General features: G+C 37.1%; 1 protein-coding gene across 5 annotated transcripts in view; it reads right to left on the bottom strand.

Moving 5' to 3' along the window:
• The window catches only part of Focad (focadhesin), a 299,533-nt gene that overhangs the window by 226,942 nt on the left and 50,370 nt on the right, over positions 1-22,221 (bottom strand). For all 5 annotated transcript variants that reach the window (XM_071600672.1, XM_027950623.3, XM_071600673.1 and 2 more), the window contains one exon: positions 6,253-6,354. In XM_071600672.1, coding sequence (XP_071456773.1) covers positions 6,253-6,354 — 102 coding nt within the window. The remainder of the gene's footprint in view (positions 1-6,252; positions 6,355-22,221) is intronic.

The following is a 22,221-nucleotide window of genomic DNA, read 5'->3' as shown; positions in this document are numbered from 1 at the left end:
AATAAAGGGGGGAAAATCATATGCTGCATTTGCTAAGATCCATAGTAAATTTATTATTGCTACTATTTTAATCTTTATTTTCTCTTTAACTGAAGAGTTTCTTGTTATGTTACCTAGGCTGAACTTGAACTCCTAAGCTCAAACAATCCTCCTGCCTCTGTCTCCTAAGGAGCAGGGGCTACAGAAACATGCCACCCTGAACAGCTAGGTTCTTGTTAAACCCATACTGCACACCTAATTTATAAATTAAATTTTAGCATAGGTACATATGTTGCTATGATGTGGTTTGTCCTCCAAGGACTCGTGTGTTGGAGGCTGGGTCCTCAGTTCAGTGGTATAGAGATGGTGGGACCTTTAAGAGGTGAAATCTAGTGAAATGCCCTTAGGCCACTGGAGATACTGCCTTCAGAAGAGAGGAAGGTAGTTCTCATGGAACCTCAGAGTTAGTTATCAACAAGTTATTAAAAAAGCCTGAGCCTGTTGCCTGAATCCCTTTCTGGCTTCCTATGTAAAAATGTGCTTTTTCTCTCACCTGCTCCTGTCATCATGTCACTATCCTTCATGAAGCCTTTCACAGAGCCTAGCAGAAACCAATACCATGCTCTTGAACCTTCAGAATTGTGAGTTAATAAACCTCTTTACAGTTATCCAGCCTCAGGTATTTTAGTATTGTAATACAAAATGAATACAAAATGAATACCGGATAGGGGAAAACATAGTGTATATATAGGCTTCAGTACTAGGCACAGTTTCAGGTATCTACCAATAGTCTTCAAATACCATCCCCACTGAGGATAAGCAGGGGTTGGAAGTCTTGCTGTAATCATGATCATTTATGATGTGCAAATTATTGCACTTTAAGTCTTTATATTCATTTAATCTTTACCACAACCCTATAAAAACAAAAACATTACCCCCTCACACAGATACAGAAACTGAGAGGGAGAATGAAGTAATTGCCAAAATTCTCCCTTTAAACATTTCCCACTCAAAAAAGGGGGACTCTACATACCTTTTTACATATCTTTCCTATCTGTGTAGATCTTATTGTATCCCAATAATTCCTAATTCATATGTGAGAATGACCTTCAAAAATAAAAATCTAATTATGTCATTAAATTAAAATAGTCTGCCCAATATTTAGCCCAATTCACAATCCCTCTATAATCTGACTGCTGCTTATCTTTCCACCTTCATTTCTTTGCTCCCTATTGAACTCATTATACAATATATATATTCAAATCTTCAATCAAGCTGTCTGGGCTTTTTTCTGCCTTCTTCTTCCCTCTCCCTATAATATTCTCACGTTCCTCCTATTCTTCCCCCAACACACACCCTGGCTAATTTCTATCACCCTTCAGTTCTGTTTTATAGTGACTTGCAGAGGCCCTTTTCTGACAGACGGTCTTGGTCAGGTCCCCATTATGATTTTTTTGTTGTTGTTTCTGGAGATTGAACCCAGGGCCTTGTGCATGCAAGGCAAGCACTCTACTGACAGAGCTCTCTATATATATCCCCAGCCCCAGGTCCCCATTATGTACTTCCATTGCACAATGACTTTATCATCTTTAGGTATTTAATATCTATATCCTATAACAAACTGTTAGCCAAATAAGGGCATGGACCATGGATTCTTATTTACTGCTATATAACCAATAACATATATATATATATATATATATATATATATATATATATATATATATATGGTCTTCAAAGTGATATGCAATTAGTTAATTCAATTACACTAAGTTATACAGTAGTTTTCCAATTAGCATGCTTTGATTAAATATAATTTTAATGTTTTCTGTATTATGCATAATAAATTATTAGGTAAGATACAAAGTTAAACTGGTCATTATCTATTCCTAAGAAGCATATGGCAAACAGGGACAATCAGTAATGTTCTTGAACTAGAGGACAGTAAGGGAAAACTGGCAAAAGAATGTAATTACTTCAGGGAAAAAAATGGCATTCAAATTATTCTTGACAACATAATTATATAATACCATACATTTCACAGCAACATGATTTCACAACATCATTAATAGATATTTTAAATTTACCAAATCAATAATTTTTATTCATTAATTTGTTCACTTGGCAAAATGCACGGACCACCTACAGTATACTTCATCTATGTGCTAGGGGAAAAAAAAAAAAGCAAAAAACAAAATTAAATAAACTCCCTATTCTCATGGATCTCACAGTCTGGAGAATTTTTATTATTATTTCACAAATACTTAATCGATAAAACGAAAAGACTTTTTGAGTTCATAATTATTACAAAAACATTTATCACACCATTCACTTCACAAAAGTGAAAAACTACGGGCTGAGGCTGTAGCTCAGTGGTAGAGCACTTGCCTAGTATGTGTGAGGCACTAGGTTCTAGCCTTAGCACCACACAAAATAAATAAAATAAAGGCATGCTGCCTATACACAACTACAAAAAAAATTTTTTTTAGAAAAAAAACAAGCTTCATAAATAAAGGAGTCAGATGATATCATATGGGAACCTGGATTGGAATATGAAGATCAGTTTCAAAAAAAGATTTGAGAAACATTGCTTCCCCATCTTTAATATAGTATTCCCCAAAGAATAAACACTCTCCAAGTGTCAATGGCATCCACAGATAACTTAATGGTTTTTTTCTACTTTGAAATGCTGAGGGGGAAATACAATGTTCATATAAAAATATATATTTCCAAGATGTCATTGTGATTTGACATCAAGGGGACCATGATGTCGCTCTTCCTTAAGGACAATGCACTATTTAAAATTTCCTTAGTTTAATCTGTTCTGATTTTGTATTGCATTTCCTGTGTGGTATCTGATGATTAACTATCACTTCAACGAGATATGAAATTACCAAGACTTAAAGAGAAAAGGGAACGTAATAAAAAAAAAAGACATCCTATAGTCCCCAAGTGATTTAAGAATGTTTAAAATGTGAACCATGATGCATCTCATATCTACATGAATCTTTCCTATTTCTGTTCACCACTAAAGGAAATGTAGTGAAAGAAACCTAGAATAAGAGTCAAAAAAAAACCTGAAGCATTAGACTCAACTCCACCAACTCATCTCCCAACCCTGAGCAAGTCATCCCATGTTGTTCTCCCAACTTACTTCATCCAAAAAATTATGTATTGGACTAAATAACCTTAAATTACCCAGGCCCAAATTCCATGATATCATTGTTGCTTTACATAATTCTCAGTCCCTTAAAGGTGAAAATAAGATTTTAACAACACAGGCCTTCAATAAATGAATGCAAAACTTAATTATAAAATAATGCCCCCAAAAGTCCAGCATGAAGGCGGGTACAGTGGCACACACCTGCAATCCTAGCGGCTCAAGAGGCTGAAGCAGGAGAACTGCAAGTTCAAAGCCAGCTTCAGCAACTTAGCAAGGCCCTGAGCAACTTGGCGAGACCCTATCTCAAAATATAAAAATGGGCTGGGAATGTTGCTTAGTGATTATCTGCCCCTGGGTTCAATCCCTGGTACAAAAAAAAAAAAAAAAATCCTAGCATGAAGATATACTGACATTTCAGAACATCCATCTAAACACTATTAAAAATAAATAAATAGCTAGCTAGATAGCTTGGTCAATAATTGTTAACACAGAATGATCTAGAATTCAGGCTATCAATCTTCACAACATTTTGCCTCCTTCCCATAGTTTGAATCACTCTACTCATATTCTTATTCAATTACCAACCTACCTGTATCACCTTCTAAACAACAACTTAAAGTTAACTGATTGTGGGATGGGAAGCAGAAATCAAACCTCGGAAAACTAAGAGTTCACTGAAAAATGCAACCAGAATTATAAATTTCATTCTTCAAAGAATAACCCCAGCATGCAAAAGTAGAAATGGGGCAATTTATATTTATTTGCAAAGAGTAATTTCAGTCATCTATAACTTCCAATTGAATACCAACACTTGGGAATGTAAGTAAAAGAAGTGAGCCAATAGAAATTTATCAATAAATAAAACAAAGTCAACTAACAATGCTTTTTTCCTTATGGATATCTGAACAAATTTCATTAGCATAACTACTTCCCAGTTCCAACACAGTATTCCCTGGAGATGCAAATAACCAAACAGTACATATACTATTCGCTGACTAAAGCATTAGAAAGGAAATGCATTGTAAGAATTACCCTAAAAATCACCTTAATTTAACAAACTTGATAGCAGCAGCATCTTTCATAAGCACCACTTTATTTAGCAACAAAAAGAAATTTCACTAAACAAATGTGCTTCTAAATTTGAGGGGTTTGTTTATCTTTGACAAAGTTGAACAATGGCCAACTTAGAATATTAATATCTGACCTAGGTGAGGAAAAAAAAAGGATAATGTCATTTTGAGCTAATGCATTCAGTTTCTCTCACTGGCAATTTAGTATAGTTTGTGTCCTACCCAAAATTCATATATTGAAATCCTAAACCCCTAGTGGTGGTATCAGGGCACTTTTGCAAGGGGATTAAGTCATTTGGGATGGGATCAGCATTCTTACAAAACAGGCTTAAGAGATGTTCCTGGCTCTTTCCACCTTGTGGGGACAAAGTGAAATGACAGACCCCTGAGAACCAGAAAGCAGACCTCACCAGACATCAAATCTGTCAGCACCCTGATCTTGAATTTCTCAGCCTCCAGAACTGTGTTTGCTGTTTATAAGCCACCAAGTCTATGGCATTTGGTTATAGCAGCCCAAAATGAATAAAATACAAGATTACCTGTATCTCTTTAAAACTGCCTGCAGCAGTATATCCTTCCTAGAAATCCCATCTGAAATTGAAATTATGGACTCAGAAATGGTGTTCTAAGAAACTGTATTTATAGGATGCTATAAAACCTTCAAGAGCAAATATATATATGAATGAATGTAGCTGGTGTGGTGAAGGTAACTCAGGCATTACCCAGGATAATAGTGTCTTATCACACCTGTGTGAAAGTACTAAGTATGTCAGACACACTACAACCCACTACCCAGGCCCTAAAATTCATGGGCCTCATTTATAGAAATTCAATATTTATAATGCAGCTAGAAATGTACTAGGCATTATTAATACAAAGAATAATGAAATAGTTCCTGCCCTCCAGAAGGTTTCACAGCTAACAGAGGAAAGTAACAAAGATAATGTGGCAAGTGTGTTGACATTGGAAATCACAATTACAAGAGTACACAAGAAACACCCAATCCAGCTTGCAGTAGTCAAAGTCAGACTAGGTAGAGACTGCAGGAACAGAGATTTTAAATGGAGAAGGTAGTTAGAGAGTAGGGTAAGAGTCAAGAGAGTAAGGTGGATTACAAGCAAAAGCACACCTTCCAATGTAGAACCAAGAGCAAGTTCTGCTGAAGCATAAATCTGAGATGAACTATAAGAGAAGATAAAATTGATGAGAACATGTAATAAACAGAGCCTAGAATGACATATTTGATTTTATTCTGTAGTTCAGGAGTTTCAAGCTTGCAGAAAGAAAAAAAAATTCTTTTTCCTTTTTTCAGTAAAAAGCTTCCTAAGACATCAAGAAGTAAATCCTGTAAGTATAGAATGAAAGGAGCAGGGGTACTCCCCTGCTTAGCCCATACACAAGAAGGGCAGTTTGAAAACCACAGCCAAGAAATGATGCAGAAAAACGTTGTGATAGATGTTCAGATATGGATGTGAGGAAGATGGGATTGAAGACAGAGACAACAGTTAGGGACAAGTGGCAAAAGCCACAGCAAGAGGCGGTGAGGGCTAGGATCAGGGCCATGTGCTGAGAAAGGGGAATGTCCCTGAGGACCAGCAGAAAGTCTAGGGATACTAAGCTAACTTGCACATCAGGTGGCCATCTGATCCCACTTGGCAGAATTACTTGATCCCAATGAGCAGTTTTCTAATAGACTAACTCACTAACCTATTTCCAGGGGAAGAACCCATCTCCTATAGCATTGTGTAGCCGTTGACTGAATTTCTAGTCAATTTTCCTAACCACTACTAGTTTTTACCTACTTCAATAACAGTTTCTCTTATATTAAATATTTCAACAACTAACAAATCTGGCAGATTTTTTTTCCCCTCTTACTCTTAAAAAGAAAAGGAAAGTACAACCAGTTCTAGGACATTTCTTTTGTTCAAGAGAAAACATTATAGTCATTACAGCTTTAAAAAAAAAAAAAAAAAAGAAACTCTAGCTCTAAAAAATAGCATATACCATTCCTTCTCCCTCATTTATTCTGTTTTACGTTACCTTTCAGGGCATTGCTGGAAAAAAGCTGTCAGCTGCTGCAAAAGCACTGGCCAGCAATCAGGTCTATGTTCAAGCACAGTGATCAAAGGCTGAGGACGAGTTCTGAAAAACAAAGAAAGTCACGTTGGAAGCTGTCATTTCAGGACTGCACAATTGCAATATCCAAATATAGCAGCAAAAAAAGCCAACATCTAGAGACTTTTTTTCCAGGATTCCTGTCACAAAACCATCAAATGCCGCATTAGTTGCAAAGTTGATTCATTAGAAGTAACTTTTTCCCCCCTTTTATCCATTTTGCAAAAAAGAAAATGAAACGGACCTGGAATCTCAAAAACCCAAATTTGAGACCAGACTGTGTGATTTAATAGCTTTAATTTTGACCGAGCTCCTGAATCCAGTGCTTCTCTCAAAACCACTCCTTGATTCCTTCATTCTTGGAGATCACGGGCTACCTCCTTGTCCTCCTTCTACTTTCTTTTCAAGCCTGGAAGGTTCCATTTCCTCTAACATTAGCCCACTTTGTAAACACTAATTTTCCTTCTCAGTTCAATCTTACTGCCTTCTCCTTGGTGCATGGTTCCGTGTCCCCTAGCATATTTAAGAAAAAAGCAAATATTCCTCCTCCTATCTCAAACAATAAACTATCCAAGCCAAAACTGCTCACACAATTGCTGTTGAATGCAGATAAATCAATTTCCTTGGGCTATTTCCATTAAGATACCAAAACGACAAAATTAAACGTAAGACCTGAAATCTAACACTCAAAAACTGAAGCTAAAAAAGAAAAAAGCACAACCACAAGTCATTTTAAATAGTTTTAAAAACCCTAGAATTATGAATTATCAGTTTTTCAAACTATGAAACATTGTATAAAGCTTTGTTGATTTTTCTATTCAATGATTTTAATAAAACCTAAAAGTTCATTGCAAAAAAAAAAATCTAAACAATACAGAAATGTGGATGATGTTTTAAACACAGAAGGAACCATACACATAATGCTATTCTCTAAACTCAGTATTTAAGCCATAAATAAATCCTCAGCAATTATTTTTAAAAAAATAGACATCAGTTTTTATTGTTTTATTTATTTGTTTATCTGCCATGGTGGGAATCGAACTCGGGGCCTTACACATGCTGAACAAACAGTGAGCTATTCCTCCAGCACTCACATTATTTTTTAGAACTGCCTTCTTGGTGGTTGTCAGAGTGCTTGGGCTTTACCAGCAACATCAGTATCACCTGGGAATTTAGAAATGCAAATTCTTGGGTCCCAGCTCAAACTCAATAAGCAGTTCTCCAAGAAATTCTGATGTACTACTAGAAAGCAGTTAGATTAGCTGTGAAGCTCTTAACACCAGTGCCCAGGTCACAGTTATCTTGGAGTTGCTAGGAATAGAGTTCATGCATAAGCAATTGTTAAAAATGCCACTGATAATTTTAACGTGTTGCCAAGGTTGAGAATCGCTGCTAGTAAAAACCACTAAAGAGCAAGATCTAGGGCAGAAAAACAATGTTTTTTTTTTTTTTTAAAAGAATCAAAATCGGTGACCAAACACAGAGCAGGCCCAGCAGTCGGCTGAGGGGCAGAGCCGCCCCCCACCCCCCTCGCCTGCCAGGTAGGGGAAGGGTGACCACCGACAGAAAAGGCCCAGTGGCCCGCGGCGGGACAGAGCTTCCAATCACTCCTGCAAGGTAGGCGGGCCTGCGACCCACCGGCAGGAGAGGAGCAGCCGCCTGCTGAGAGGCTGAGCCGCCCCCTCCCCCTGCGCCGGCATAGTAGAGGGAACTGTGACCAAACACAGAGCAGGCCCAGCGGCCTGCTGAGGGGCAGAGCCGCCCCCCACCCCCCTCGCCGGCCAGGTAGGGGAAGGGGGACCACCGACAGAAAAGGCCCAGTGGCCCGCAGCGGGACAGAGCTTTCAATCACTCCTGCAAGGTAGGCGGGCCTGCGACCCACCTGCAGAAGAGGAGCAGCCGCCTGCTGAGAGGCAGAGCCGCCCCCTCCCCCCCGCGCCTGCAAGGTAGTCGGAACTGTGACCACTATCAGAACAGGTCAGACCTGCAACCGAGAGACAGAACAGGCCCAGTGGCCTGAGGAAAGGTAGAGCCGCCCCCCCCCCCCACGCCTGCAAAGTAGGCAGACCTGCGACCCACTGGCAGTACAGCCCCAGAGGCCTGCAGAGGGGCAGTGCCGCTGCCTGCGCCTGCAAAGTAGGCAGAACTGCGACCACCGACAGAACAAGCCTAGCGGCCCGCAGAGGGACAGAGCCGCCGCCCGCGCCTGCAAGGTCGGCGGACCTGCTACCGACTGGCAGAGCAGGCCCAGCGGCCTGCCGGCGTGGTAGGCACATTGCCCCAATTGGAGGAGGGGCAGAGCCGCCGCCCGCGCCTGCGAGGGAGACTTTGCAACTATACAAGACCAATATAAATATATAGGGGGAAAATTCAATAGCACAACAGTTTCACCAAGTAGAAAGGAACGCGAACAGTATGAAGAGACAAGGAAAGAAAGGACCACAAGCATTGCAGGTCAACTCAACTTTAGAAGAGGTAATAGCTGCAGCTGATGGAATGTCAGATAAAGAATTCAGGATATACATGCTTCAGATGATCTGGAGTCTCAAGGAAGACATCAGACAGCAAAATCAGACAATGAAAGATCACTTCAACAATGAATTACATAAACAAATCCAAGAAGCAAAAGATCAACTATACAGGGAAATAGAGGTTATAAAAAACAAACAAACAGAAATCCTAGAAATGCAGGAAGCAATAAGCCAACTTAAAAACTCAATTGAGAATACTACCAGCAGAGTAGAACACTTAGAAGACAGAACATCAGACAATGAAGATAAAGTATTTCAACTTGAAAAGAACATAGACAGCTCAGCAAGACTGTTAAGAAACCATGAGCAGAACATCCAAGAAATATGGGATAACATCAAGAGACCAAATTTAAGAGTCATTGGGATACAGGAAGGAACAGAGTTTCAAACCAAAGGAATGAGCAATCTATTCAATGAAATAATACGAGAAAACTTCCCAGGCTTGAAGAATGAGACAGAACCCCAAATCCTAGAAGCCTACAGGACGCCGAATGTGCAAAATCATAAGAGACCCACACCTAGACACATTATAATGAAGATGCCCAACATACAGAATAAGGAGAGAATTTTAAAAGCTACAAGAGAAAGGAAGCAGATCACATTTAGGGGTAAGCCAATCAGGATAACAGCTGATCTTTCAACACAGACTCTGAAAGCTAGAAGATCCTGGAATAACATATTTCAAACACTGAAAGAAAATGGGTTCCAACCAAGAATTGTGTTTCCAGCGAAATTAAGCTTCAGGATGGAAGATGAAATTAAAACCTTCCACGATAAACAAAAGTTAAAAGAATTTGCAGCTAGAAAACCATCTCTTCAAAACATCCTTGGCAAAACATTACAAGAAGAGGAAATGGAAAATAACAATGAAAACCAACAGTGGGAGGTAGGACACTAAAGGGGGGAAAATAATCAAAGTGGAAAACAAACCATATTTACTAACATAAATAAACAAATATGGCTGGAAGAACAACCCATATCTCAATAATAACCCTAAATGTTAATGGCTTAAACTCACCAATCAAGAGACACAGGCTAGTAGAATGGATCACAAAACAAGACCCAACAATATGCTGCCTACAGGAGACGCATTTGATAGGAAAAGACATACATAGACTGAAGGTGAAAGGTTGGGAAAAATCATATCACTCATATGGACTTCGGAAACAAGCAGGAGTATCCATACTCATATCAAATAAAATAGATTTTAAGCCAAAGTTAATCAAAAGGGATAAAGAGGGACACTACATACTGCTCAAGGGAACCATACACCAACAAGACATAACAATCATAAATATATATGCCCCAAACAATGGTGCAGCTATGTTCATCAAACAAACTCTTCTCAAGTTCAAGAGTCTAATAGACCACCATACAATAATCATGGGAGACTTCAACACACCTCTGTCACCACTGGACAGAGGTTCCAAACAAAAGTTGAATAAGGAAACTATAGAACTCAATAACACTATTAATAACCTAGACTTAATTGACATATATAGAATATACCACCCAACATCAAGCAGTTACACTTTTTTCTCAGCAGCACATGGATCCTTCTCAAAAATAGATCATATATTATGTCACAGGGAAACTCTTAGACAATACAAAGGAGTAGAGATAATACCATGCATCCTATCTGATCATAATGGAATGGAACTGAAAATCAACGATAAAAGAAGGAAGGAAAAAGAATACATCACTTGGAGAATGAACAATAGGTTACTGAATGATCAATGGGTTATAGAAGACATCAAGGAGGAAATTAAAAAATTCTTAGAGATTAATGAAAACACAGACACAACATATCGGAATCTATGGGACACATTGAAAGCAGTTCTAAGAGGAAAATTCATTGCTTGGAGTTCATTCCTTAAAAAAAGAAAAAACCAACAAATAAATGATCTCATACTTCATCTCAAAATCCTAGAAAAAGAAGAGCAAAACAACAGCAAAAGAAGTAGAAGGCAAGAAATAATTAAAATCAGAGCTGAAATTAATGAAATTGAAACAAAAGAAACAATTGAAAAAATTGACAAAACTAAAAGTTGGTTCTTTGAAAAAATAAACAAAATCGACAGACCCTTAGCCATGCTAGCGAAGAGAAGAAGAGAGAGAACTCAAATCACTAACATACAGGATGAAAGAGGCAATATCACAACAGACACTTCAGAAATACAGAAGATAATCAAAAATTATTTTGAATCCTTATACTCCAATAAATTAGAAGAGAGTGAAGGCATCGATAAATTTCTTAAGTCATATGATCTGCCCAGATTGAGTCAGGAGGATATAGACAACCTAAACAGACCAATATCAATTGAGGAAATAGAAGAAACCATCAAAAGACTACCAACTAAGAAAAGCCCAGGACCGGATGGGTATACAGCAGAGTTTTACAAAACCTTTAAAGAGGAACTAATACCAATACTTTTCAAGCTACTTCGGGAAATAGAAAAAGAGGGAGAACTTCCAAATTCATTCTACGAGGCCAACATCACCCTGATACCTAAACCAGACAAAGACACTTCAAAGAAAGAAAACTACAGACCAATATCTCTAATGAACCTAGATGCAAAAATCCTCAATAAAATTCTGGCCACTCGGATACAAAAACATATCAAAAAAATTGTGCACCATGATCAAGTAGGATTCATCCCTGGGATGCAAGGCTGGTTCAATATACGGAAATCAATAAATGTTATTCACCACATCAATAGACTTAAAAATAAGAACCATATGATCATCTCGATAGATGCGGAAAAAGCATTCGACAAAGTACAGCATCCCTTTATGTTCAAAACTCTAGAAAAACTAGGGATAACAGGAACATACCTCAATATTGTAAAAGCAATCTATGCTAAGCCTCAGGCTAGCATCATTCTGAATGGAGAAAAATTGAAGGCATTCCCTCTAAAATCTGGAACAAGACAGGGATGCCCTCTCTCACCACTTCTGTTCAACATAGTTCTCAAAACACTGGCCAGAGCAATTAGACAGACGAAAGAAATTAAAGGCATCAAAATAGGAAAAGAAGAACTTAAATTATCACTATTTGCAGATGACATGATTCTATACCTAGCAGACCCAAAAGGGTCTACAAAGAAACTATTAGAGCTAATAAATGAATTCAGCAAAGTGGCAGGATATAAAATCAACACGCATAAATCAAAGGCATTCCTGTATATCAGCGACAAATCCTCTGAAATGGAAATGAGGACAACCACTCCATTCACAATATCTTCAAAAAAAATAAAATACTTGGGAATCAACCTAACAAAAGAGGTGAAAGACTTATACAATGAAAACTACAGAACCCTAAAGAGAGAAATAGAAGAAGATCTTAGAAATGGAAAAATATACCCTGTTCATGGATAGGCAGAACTAACATCATCAAAATGGCGATATTACCAAAAGTTCTCTATAGGTTTAATGCAATGCCAATCAAAATCCCAACGGCATTTCTTGTAGAAATAGAGAAAGCAATCATGAAATTCATATGGAAAAATAAAAGACCCAGAATAGCAAAAACAATGCTAAGCAGGAAGTGTGAATCAGGCGGTATAGCGATACCAGACTTCAAACTATATTACAGAGCAATAGTAACAAAAACAGCATGGTACTGGTACCAAAACAGGCGGGTGGACCAATGGTACAGAATAGAGGACACAGAAACCAATCCACAAAACTACAACTATCTTATATTTGATAAAGGGTCTAAAAGCATGCAATGGAGGAAGGATAGCATCTTCAACAAATGGTGCTGGGAAAACAGGAAATCCATATGCAACAAAATGAAACTGAATCCCTTTCTCTCGCCATGCACAAAAGTTAATTCAAAATGGATCAAGGAGCTTGATATCAAATCAGAGACACGCCGTCTGATAGAAGAAAAAGTTGGCTACGATCTACAGTCGGTGGGGTCGGGCTCCAAATTCCTCAATAGGACACCCATAGCACAAAAGTTAATAACTAGAATCAACAAATGGGACTTACTCAAACTAAAAAGTTTTTTCTCAGCAAAAGATACAATAAGAGTGGTAAATAGAGAGCCTACATCCTGGGAACAAATCTTTACTCCTCACACTTCAGATAGAGCCCTAATATCCAGAGTATACAAAGAACTCAAAAAATTAGACAATAAGAGAACAAACAACCCAATCAACAAATGGGCCAAGGACCTGAACAGACACTTCTCAGAGGAGGACATACAATCAATCAACAAGTACATGAAAAAATGCTCACCATCTCTAGCAGTCAGAGAAATGCAAATCAAAACCACCCTAAGATACCATCTCACTCCAGTTAGATTGGCAGCCATTATGAAGTCAAACAACAACAAGTGCTGGCGAGGATGTGGGGAAAAGGGTACACTTGTACATTGCTGGTGGGACTGCAAATTGGTGCAGCCAATTTGGAAAGCAGTATGGAGATTTCTTGGAAAGCTGGGAATGGAACCACCATTTGACCCAGCTATTCCCCTTCTCGGTCTATTCCCTAAAGACCTAAATATAGCATGCTACAGGGACACTGCTACATCGATGTTCATAGCAGCACAATTCACAATAGCTAGACTGTGGAACCAACCTAGATGCCCTTCAATGGATGAATGGATAAAAAAAATGTGGCATTTATACACAATGGAGTATTACTCTGCATTAAAAAATGACAAAATCATAGAATTTACAGGGAAATGGATGGCATTAGAGCAGATTATGCTAAGTGAAGCTAGCCAATCCCTAAAAAACAAATGCCAAATGTCTTCTTTGATATAAGGAGAGTAACTAAGAACAGAGTAGGGTCGAAGAGCATGAGAAGAAGATTAACATTAAACAGGGATGAGAGGTGGGAGGGAAAGGGAGAGAGAAGGGAAAATGCATGGAAATGGAAGGAGACCCTCAGAGTTATACAAAAGTACATACAAGAGGAAGTGAGGGGAAGGGGAAAAATAATACAAGGGGGACAAACGAATGTCAGTAGAGGGGGCAGAGAGAGAAGAGGGGAGGGGAGGGGAGGGGGGATAGTAGAGGATAGGAAAGGCAGCAGAATACAACAGACACTAGTATGGCAATATGTAAATCAATGGATGTGTAACTGATGTGATTCTGCAATCTGTATATGGGGTAAAAAGGGGAGCTCATAACCCACTTGAATCAAATTGTGAAATATGATATATCAAGTACTATGTAATGTTTTGAACAGCCAACAATAAAAAATTAAAAAAAAAAAAAGAATCAAAATCAAAATACAAGTAAGGCAATGACATAAAAACATTCATGTTAAACTTGTCTCTGATACTACTAGACAATTTCTGGATATTATAATACCATCTCTTTATTTTCTTCTCAAGCTCACCTTCTTTTTCACCTACTCACTTCACATGCTGGCAGACTCCTGCTGGCTAAAAGGCAGGTTATTTCTTACTGCCAGCTTACCACATAGCTGAGGGATGACTCCAAGCAACTTTTTACACCCAAACTCAAAAATTATATCAAAATTATATCATCTAAATCCCAAACACTTTGGAAATTAAACCTGTCTAGAAATTGCTCCCATTCTAGTTGCCACAGATATTAATAAATATTATAATCCTAAAAGTTACTCAGGTATATAACATCAGATAAACTCCTTAGATCAAAAGTTCATTGAGTGGGCTGGGGTTGAGGCTCCGTAGGTAGAGCACTTGTCTTATCATATGTGGGAGGCACTGTGTTCAATCCTCAGCACCATATAAAAATAAATAAAATAAAGGTATTGTGTCCAACTACAACTAAAAAATAAATATTTTAAAAAATACACATCTTTATCCAAATCAAATCAGGTCAAAAGAAGTAAAAGACTAATTTTAAAGTAGGATTACAAATAATGCAGCTATGGTGATCTATTCTAATATGATGTGGTTTCTACTCCACTCAGATCAAGGGAGCCGCTCTAGATTTGTTGCATGAAACTGAGGATGGAACCCAGTGCCTCATACATGCCAGGCAAGCGCTCCACCACTAAGCTATAACCCCAGACCAATAATTCTGTATTATGAGGGTTGTCCTATTTTGCCACGTATTGGATTCAGCAGATTTCACTTAATATCTCAGATTCAAACTCTAAAAATGAGATCGAGTAGAATATAGTAGGATAAAAACTATCCAGTAATCACTGACTTAGACCTCTGGATAATTAAGTTACACAGATAATTGATTATGTCCAATATAAGTGGCACTGCTATAGGGAATAATACACAATATTGATTCCAAGAAGCGGAAAATCTTGAGGGAAGGGAATTACAAAGTGAGAACATAGACTCTTCTTATTGACTAGCCCTTGATTATAAATATTGTACTATTTCAACTGAACACAACTAATCTAAAATCAATTATAAATGCCAAAAATTTTATTAACACTTTAAGCATAATGAACAGAGCAAAATTCTCCCTTGTGAATCATCAAATTGGTAGGTGAATGTTATAGAATATATAATAAATTGTTATGCTTAAGTAGTGGAATAGGTATGTATTTTAAGTCAATAAATTGAACTGCCATGCATGAGAGTTTCTCAAATTAGAACTACCGACATTTAGGCTAGATAATTTTTTTTTAAGTTATAAATGGACACAATGCCTTTATTTATTTTAATGTGGTGCTGAGGATGGAACCCAGTGCCTCATACATGCCAGGCAAGCGCTCCATCGCTAAGTTACAACCCCAGACCATTAATTCTTTATTGTGAGGGTGTCCTATGTACTACATGATGTTTATAGCAGCATCACTGGCCCCTTCCTATCACTAGATGCTGGTAACACTCTCTCTGCTCATGACCATCAAAATATCTTCTGACATTACCAATGTCCCCTGGTTCAGAATCACTGCTCTAAGTAAATGACAAATACTGTGGGACCCCAAACCAAATAAAGCAAGTATCATCCCTAAGTTATTCAAAAAGACTGATTCTAACTTCATCCTGCCTTATACTGAGCCAAAAAATCATTAGTCAATCATGCTCAAATTTTTAATTTTCTCGTGGATATATAGTTTCCAAAAATTAATATTAGGTACACAAGAGAAACACAATACATTATATGCTAGAGGACTTAAAATGGAAAACAAATGTAAAATTATTCCTTTGCAAAATAAAGAATCCTGTCCTAAAATAAACATTAAGTTATATACATGTTAATTTGATATGAAAATCTGGTATTAAAAATGAACTTATTTTCCTATTTAAGGTATTATAAATAGTGCATTTAAAATGTCATACAGCTGGGGCTGGGGCTGGAGCTCAGTGGTAGAGCATGTGCCTAGCATGTGTGAGGCACTGGGTTCAATCTTCAGCACCACATTAAAAAAATAAACAAAATAAAGGTATTATGCCAATCTACAACTAAAAAAAAACTTTATAAAAATTTCATATAGTTAAATATAGTTCACTTTTGATATAACCAAGGATTGATATTAAATTTACGGATTATTCAAGATTTTTCTTTTCATACTTCTTCTCACTCACAACTTGTTACCCATTTCTCTTCTTTCAAATACTGTCGACTGAAAAGGGGCAAGGTAAAATGAAAGAATCCACATTTAAAGAAGTCAATAATTTTAAAATGGAAGCACTATTGATGAAAAAGAAAAAATGTGGTACCAAAAAACAACATCAAAACAAAACTTGGCTTATGCCTCAAAATTCAATTATCCCCAAAACTGGTATTCAAGTTATAGTCAGTTGGCCACAACCCTTAATTCAAATAATGTTGTATGTGACGACCATACAATCATCCTGACCACTAATAGTGGCAGCCATTAAGCTATACAAGTTTAAAACACACACACACACATCACATCATCATCACTACTTTATATAAGTAGTGCCTACAAAGCCTCATTAGAATCATTTACTCTTATGCAACCATTTTCATATCCCAAATGAAACAAAGTGGAGAGGTAGGATGAAATAGTGGGAGATAGCATAGAATTAAGCAGCAAAAGTTCCAAAATTACATCCTGGTTCTGAAACAAATTATGAAATCTCAGGCAAGAGAATTAACCTTTCTTGGTCAGTTTCTTTATCTGTAAAATCAGAAGATCAGACTAAGTACCTAACAGAGCTAAAGTTATATAACCCAGGCCACCATGAAAGCCCTAACCTTAGTATGCTTGAAACTACAGGTGGAACCAAACCCCACCAAACCAGAAAGCAATGGAAATGGTTGTCAACTACTAGTAATTCTATGTCAAGCCTAAGTGATTTTAAGGCCAATGTCCACTAAAATCTAAGGCCTCCAAAGAGAAGTCCCCTATCTTTATCTCAGAGAGAGAAATCATCCTTTTTTTTTAATTTCAGAGAGAAGTGTAGTGTTCAGAAGGAGCCCACAGAAATTTTTAAGTCAGAATTTCCTAACTCTTGAGATAGCCAATAAATTCTGCTTTCTCCTTAGAAGAGAGTAATATTGTTTCTAAAAATTAAATCAACATAAACTAGGCAACCAGATCACCCTCCATTGGCCTCTAGTGTCTGTATTCCCTACTGTGCTTTTTAAAATTTTTCCTACCCTAGGTGAACCAATTTGTTGAACATTCCTTGGTACTTTCCCATTTTGTGATTTGCAAATGTTTTAAATGTCACTTTAAATACAGCATAAAACATAATGCCTAGCAAATATATATACTAGTATGATATCATAAGGGTAGATTTGTACCTTAAACTAGAGTCCATGCAATTTGAAAGGCAGGTCTGTCATCTTAATCTTTTTCTTTCCCTTTTGGTGCCAAAAGCAGATCTATAATTTATGTAATTATCTCACTCACACCCCATACACATTCCCCAAACCATCTTTTTAAACTCAAACTGATTCATTCATGTAGTAGCAAATAGCAAAATAAACTGGATCATAAAACCAGCTTATCATAATACCTCTAATGCATTGCCCCAAAGTGGACATTGATGGGGTGCGGGGGCAGAGATGAGGCATGCAGGGCTGGTACCTAATACTTCAGTACTCCCACCATTTACTAATATTGCCAATAACACAGCAGTGCTGGCATCTTAACAGAATGAATCAGGAAGGAACAAATGCTATATGTATGGTTCCACTAGACCAACACAGAGGCAATGATAAAATAAGGTATGCAACTGGATTCACCTTTCCAAGAATAAACACATCAATCAATCTTAATAGACATGAGGGGATAAAAAAAAAAATTAGTCTTGCGGTAGGTAAATCAGAAAGCAAAAGTTATTTGTAACCTTTAGGTCACCTCAACCTTTTTGATACATTTCTGAATATAGGGAAGCTGTGATTTGATTTACAGCATAAATTCAGTGACAGGCACAGATTGCCTTTCTGTGTGAGGAAACAATGCCTGCAGTCACCATGCATTTTCATGTATGCAGCTGTGACCCTGGTGCTTTCAGAAGCATAGCATGGCACTCACTACATCAAATATGCATTTTAAAAGCATCTCTCTACCTGCTCAGAATTTTGATTTGAAAGTGCTGGTTAGAAGCTAAAGCCTTTTTTTTTTTTTTTTTTTTTTTGGTGGTAGTATTGGGGATTGAACCCAGAGCTCCACACATGCTAGGCAAGTGCTTTACCACCGAGGTACATCCCTAACCTTCAAAGCTGATTAAAAAAGAAAGAAAAAAACTCTGCAGATAAGTTGAAAGATGAATAAAACAGCATTATGAAGATTCCCCTGTGACTATTACTATAAAAAGGGAACCATGGATCCAAAAAAAAAAAAAAAAAAAATCAAGTGATTATGAATTGTCATTTGTAGCAAAATTTTAAAGCAAATGGATTTTTTTATACTTTCTACATAAGCTCACAAGAAAAGGACTTAGACAAAGGTAATTTTAATTTCTACTTTTTTTGAATGATCACTTTTTTTTTTCTTTAGGTCTATAAGACACACTGGGAGCATATAAGATTTCTTTACAAACATACTTCATTACAATGCTTCTACCCTTACACTGAACCTTTCCCAGGACCCCTATTTTGAGGTTTGGAACTTTAATGCAAAGGTGCCTGCCAATGTTAGAAGTCTGAACTATTTTAGAAACAAGGTAATGACTGGGGAAACATAGAAGTACTTAGAGATCCAAAACCTCTCTTTCATTAAGATATGTGCCATGATCACAAGAAAAAGAAACTAGAGACAAGCAGGCCAAAATTATAACATTTTTGTGGTCTTAAAGACAGTCATCAGATTGTCATACCAATTTTTATAATTAAACATCTACACTTAAAAGAACTTATTAAGCCTTTGCTGGTGGCTAGTGCTAGCTAGAAGATTGTATAACATGTGCAGCTTATTTTTCAGATACAATTACAAATCCCAGGTGCAAATCCCAGGTGATTAGAACCATAAATTGTGGACAAAGATTTTTCTGGGTGGCAGAGGGGAGACAAAAAAGAAAACAGAAGCAAAGCATGCAGTCACAGAAAAAAAAATTGGACTGCAAAGAGCCAGATGGTCTTGGAAAGTATCACCGACTCTGCTTGCCTAATTACTGCCCTAGCTTCCTTTCTATCCTGAGCTCTGCTGGGCCTTTTCAGGGGCAGATATGACATTGATACTCCATTCTTTCTCATCTTCCTTCTCCTGATTTTTATATAAATATTTCCATAATCCCTTTGAAATGTTAGGCAAAAATTTGAACACATATATGTTGGCACGATTTCTAGGAAAGTTTAAAACGCTAAAGAGAATCTCAAAATACTCCTGACTACTCCTGCCCACACAAGTAGGGGGAAAAAAGATAAGTACCAATAAACTGCCAGGTACATCCAGTGAAGTGCTATACTCTGCCTTTAATAAATTCCTACTTTAAAAAAAAAGAACTGAAACACCATTTCCCCCAATTAAAAAAAAAAAAAAGATGACACCATGTGTTCCTCCCAGAAATGGTGGATCCCTGAATATTTAAGTTTTTTTTTAGTTGTAGATCTACACAACATCTTTATTTTATTGATTTTTATGAGGTGTTGAGGATTGAACCCACTGCCTCTCCTGTGTAAGGAAGCACTCCACCACTGAGTTACAACCCCTAATATTTAAGTTTTTTAAACTTCAGCAAAATATAGTAATGTATTCCACTTGTTCCAATAATGTATGGCAACTCAAGAGTGTAGTACAAGTGATTTAATAAGGGTGCCGGGTATACTTTATGCTGAGTAAAACCAACAACTATACCTCAAGGGGCCCTTTTAGATAATATATTCAATTATTGAAATAACAAAAAAAAACCCTCCAAAAAAATGCTCATTTTGACAACAAAATCACATAACAACTAATGTCCAATTTTTTTAAAAGCAGATCCTACACAACCTAAGTAATATTGACTAATATATAACAGACTTAATGTAGAAATGAAACCCAATATTTTTATTAAAGACTAAGGTTTATTTTTAGAAAGTTACAAAAGGGAGTTTCCCTTCAGAAGAAACGTAAAGCCCAAAAAGACTAAAAATTCATTTATCTTAAGTAAACATTGAAAAAAAATTCCAGAACAAATAAAATGTGGTGTGTCAATGTAATGGATAAAAAGGAAATGAAGTAATGGTACATGCTACAACATGGATGAAACCTTGAAAATACTAACATTAAGTGAAAGAAGCCAGATGAAGAAGTCACATGATTCCATTTATATGAAATGTCCAGAATACACAGATCCAGAGATACAAATAGCATTTTCTAGGATTTGGAGGTTGAGGGTATTAGGAAATGATAATGGGTAAGGAAGTCCTTTGGAGGGTAATGAAAACATTTGGAATTAGATGTGAACAAACTATCTTTGTGAATGCAGTATACTCACTTGCACACTTGAAAGGAATGCATTTTATGGTACATAAATTAAGCCTCAACAAAAAGGCATTAAAAATTCTAAACTCTGCCAGGTACAGTGGCAATGTTTAATCTATAATCCCAGCAGCTCAAGAGGCTAAGGCAGGAGACTCATGAGCTCAAAGCCAGCCTCAGCAACTTAGCAAGGCCCTAAGCAACTCAGTGAGACATCATCTCTAAATAAAATACATAAAAGGGCTGGGGATGTGGCTCAGTGATTGAGTGCCCCCAAGTTCAATCCCCAGTGCCCCCTCAAAAAAGATTCCAAACTCAGCTACATAAATTATTAACCTTTTTTTCAATTTTAGAAGGTCAAATATCATGGAAAGTATAAGTACCTTGCCAATATAATAAAGGAATAAGCTTGGGATTTCCCATTGAAAGAAAATAGTTTCAAATCAGAATCGATTCTCTCATATTCCTTGATAGATAGCTTAATTGTTATTTCCATCTCTAAAATGTATCTATCTTCTTTGCCACTAATAAATGTAAAGGAAATGATGGAGCTAGGAAATCACCATATTGTAGTCATCACAGTGAAAATGGTTCAGGGATGGTGAGCTTAATGAGAAGCAGGATATGTACAAGGTCTCAAAGTGTCTTCCCCAAAGATTGCTTATTAGCTACAACAGAAAAATGATATCCACACACTGGAGAAACCAGACTGACTCAATGATTAAAATTAAAATCACAGTAAGGGACAAGATGGACATCAGTTCCTCCAGATGTGACATCCTCAGAGGACATAGCATCATTTATACGGTATTTAAAAATGTGAAAAAATACCAATGCCATGAAACAGTATATGAGAAACAGTGTATTTTAAATGACTAAAAATATGACAACTAAAATCAACATGTAATCTTAATATAAACCCTTGGCCTGGAGGTGTAGCTCAGTGTAGCATTTACCTCTTGTGCAAAAGGTCCTGGGTTCAATCCCCAGCACCACAATAAAAAAATAGATAGATAGATAGACAGACAGATAGATAAATGAAAGTAAACTAGATCCTATTCATTAAAAGGGGGAAAACAAAATGTCGTAAAAGGACATTACTGAGACATTTGACTAAACTAGAATATGAAAAAGCAGACATGGAAAGATGTAAAGACACTGATGAATCTGTATAACTGGTATGTGGAAGTTTTTGTACTATTCCGCAAACTATTCTGCAACTTTAAAATTATTTCAAAATATTAAGTTGAAAAGAAAAGTCTCCAATGACTTGCCACTACTCTTTAAATAAAACTAAGTCTACACCAAAACCTTACAGAGTCTAGCCTAGGCCACCTCTCCTGTGCCTCTATCCTAGCCTCCCCCTCCTTTGCCTTCTTCAAGTCCCTCTAATGTGCCAAGCTCCTTCTCACTGCAACGTGCAGGCACTAGAGAAAACACTCTTCCTGTGCTCTTCATGTGGCTGGCTCCATGTCATCCTTGGAGACAGATAAGAAAAGAAAATGCAAAAATGGCTTAATGTGTCAAAAGAGCCAGTTAGCAAACTTTAAAATAGGGCTCTTTTACCCACAAC

Source organism: Marmota flaviventris, chromosome 13 (genome assembly GCF_047511675.1).
Source record: "Marmota flaviventris isolate mMarFla1 chromosome 13, mMarFla1.hap1, whole genome shotgun sequence".
Taxonomy (NCBI): Eukaryota; Metazoa; Chordata; class Mammalia; order Rodentia; family Sciuridae; genus Marmota; species Marmota flaviventris.
The sequence above is the reverse complement of the archived record's forward strand: the minus strand, read 5'-3'. Positions and strand labels throughout refer to the sequence as shown.